Source organism: Montipora foliosa, chromosome 1 (genome assembly GCF_036669935.1).
Source record: "Montipora foliosa isolate CH-2021 chromosome 1, ASM3666993v2, whole genome shotgun sequence".
In the NCBI taxonomy this organism is placed as follows: domain Eukaryota; kingdom Metazoa; phylum Cnidaria; class Anthozoa; order Scleractinia; family Acroporidae; genus Montipora; species Montipora foliosa.
The window spans coordinates 62,703,898-62,706,397 of NC_090869.1; the positions used below are offsets into that span (position 1 = coordinate 62,703,898).

Genomic DNA, 2,500 nt, shown 5'->3' on the forward strand with positions numbered 1-2,500 from the left:
TACCGAAGCAAATACCTTGGCTCGCTTCATACTATGCCTTTATGTTTGTGAAGAACCCAAACAGATCCATCTCAATATTTACTCAGCGTTTCGGGTATAAAGTGTGGGTTGATTTTATACAATGACTTTGTTCGTCTCTGTCGATACCCTTTTTGCTTTGTGTTATGTAATCATTTGCAAATAAATAAATAAATAAATAAATAAATAAATAGATAAATAAATAAATCAACAAATGAATAAATAAACTGAGAATTTGGGCCAAAAAATAAAACAAAGAGCGGTTGTAAATGTGGTAAACCAACGCATTTTCTGAAGACTTGACGTATATTATGCCAGGCAACATACATTTTAAAAAGTAAGTGTTACAATGTTTGAAAACTACTTGTTTCAGCATAGGAAACGTCAAGTCTTTATAAAATGCGTTGTTTTACCATGTTTATCATTGTTGTTTGTGTTTTGCTTATAATCAACTTTAAATAATTAGTTTATTTAGGCTTAAGGACGTTCGCGCGAAAATCTTTCCACGTTGAAATTTGTTTCATTTCTCGCCTGAAGTTAGGTCATAATTACTTATTCCAAAAATGAAAAAAAATTGGGGGGTCACCGACTTTGTTTCGGAGAAGAAGGCAAGGGAAAAATGCCCTAATTTCGACAGATAGGTCATCATAACGGGATGTAGCCTCATCTACTCATCCGTCGAAAATCATAAAAATAATATGTAAGAGTGAAGGTTTCTGTGCACAGAAATATAGGAGTGGGTTTTTTAGATAATTATATGCCGCTGGGGATGCCGTAAACAGTAAAGTTAATCCTGAACGAGCGTTATCGCAAGTGCTACCCGTTGTAACTACTTCCGGAACTCAGCACACGCGCAAAGAAAAGGTTTAAAAAAGATAACTTCTTACGTTGTGATTTTTTTCATTTCATCATATTTTGTAGATTGTAAGAAGAGAAAGTGATTCGTGTCTTAAAAAATAGGGGTCACCGATGATCTAAACGAGTAAAATCGATGTGATGTTGCGAAGCTCTTGGAAAATTAAGTTTGTCACGATTTTGCGTGACCTGTCGGGGAAGGACTGGAACCCAAGACAGTATCGATCGATTCACTACTTGCACAAATCCCATAATACACCTCTTTTACCCCCCACAAATCTGCATAGGCATTGTTTTCGACTTCTCTTGGGACATTCTCATGTCCCAGGAGAAATTGTAACCAGTGGTTATGCAAACGTTTTGGGGGGGGGGAGGGGGGGTAATAGAGGTGTATTATGGGATTGTGCAAGTAGTGAATGAAAAAAAAAATTCTTGAGCATAGCAACAAAGTTTCAAGCATGCGTTATCTTTATTTGGTTAGTGTTTTGTATCATATCTCTCCATTGCCGTCCTTCTCATCTTCTGGAGTGTGGTTTTTGTGAAATATAATCTCTGGCTGTTTCCTCATAGGTCCGCTCTATTCAAGTGGATTAGGAAGAGAAGATAATTCTGCTCTATTTTTATGAAAGTAAAGGAAAAGAACTTCAAAAACATGCATTCATTTTGAACTAAGAAGTTCGTAACGTAATAAACACATTTTAAAAAACCAACCTCATTAAATTTACGCAACCTCGCTGACTAGAACTAACCTTCCTCGAGTTTGTCAAAACTTTCAACACTACTCGATTAGCGACCTTTCCCAGCCTCCCGGTCCTTTCTCTTTAACGTTTCATGATGAATTGGAAATAAATGTGCCATTCTTTATCCGACCTGGAAATTTTTCCCCGGCGTTTTTGTCGCCATAAGATCTTATCTAATGCTCGAAGTAATGCGTGACATATTACAGTCGCGTTACCTGCGCAGTAAAAGTTGCGCACAAACAATTGGAGCGAACGTCCTTAAGTTATAGAGCGTTTTCACTCAGGTCACCAGCAGCCATATTGGAATACTGAAACAAACGAAAGTATTTGCATAAAAAAAGAGCTCAATTCCCGGAGGATTAGTTTGACATAGTTTGGTACACCAACATGGCCGCCATTTCTTTGTTTTGGAAGAACAACGTGGCCGCCGTGACGTCACGTGAAAACGCTCTCTAGGAAATAGTGTTTGGTGTCTTCCGTCAGTTTTTAGTCTCATATCAGCCCTCAGTGAAGACGTACCTGATATTGTAAGTCTTTCCTGCAGTAAATTCACTACTTTGTACGTCAAATTTACAGTGAATAGCTGAGGCAAATATCAAGACTGATGCGTTTGCACTCGAAAAGCAAAAGTCGTCATTTTGATCCCGGCATCCCCAGTTGCACCTCAAAATTACACTCGATTGACTGTCTGGATCCAATGTCTGAGTCGCTGCATCTAATTTAACGATTCCGCTGCCGAGACCGATCTGTCTGTTACCTGCGCAAAAGCAAAATTCGGATCACAACATACCTGTTTTCAGGTAGGGCAACCTCGTTCCCAGGGTCTCTCTTCTCTGCCTCCCTTGGTCGTTGAAAGAGAGACCCTGGTTGCTGCTGGTCACGTGACC

At 39.0% G+C, this 2,500-nt stretch overlaps 1 protein-coding gene across 2 annotated transcripts in view; it reads right to left on the minus strand.

Moving 5' to 3' along the window:
• The window catches only part of LOC138004077 (uncharacterized), a 53,777-nt gene that overhangs the window by 20,899 nt on the left and 30,378 nt on the right, over window positions 1–2,500 (minus strand). For both annotated transcript variants that reach the window (XM_068850485.1, XM_068850479.1), the window contains exon 11: window positions 2,133–2,370. In XM_068850485.1, the coding sequence (XP_068706586.1) occupies window positions 2,133–2,370 (238 nt within the window). The remainder of the gene's footprint in view (window positions 1–2,132; window positions 2,371–2,500) is intronic.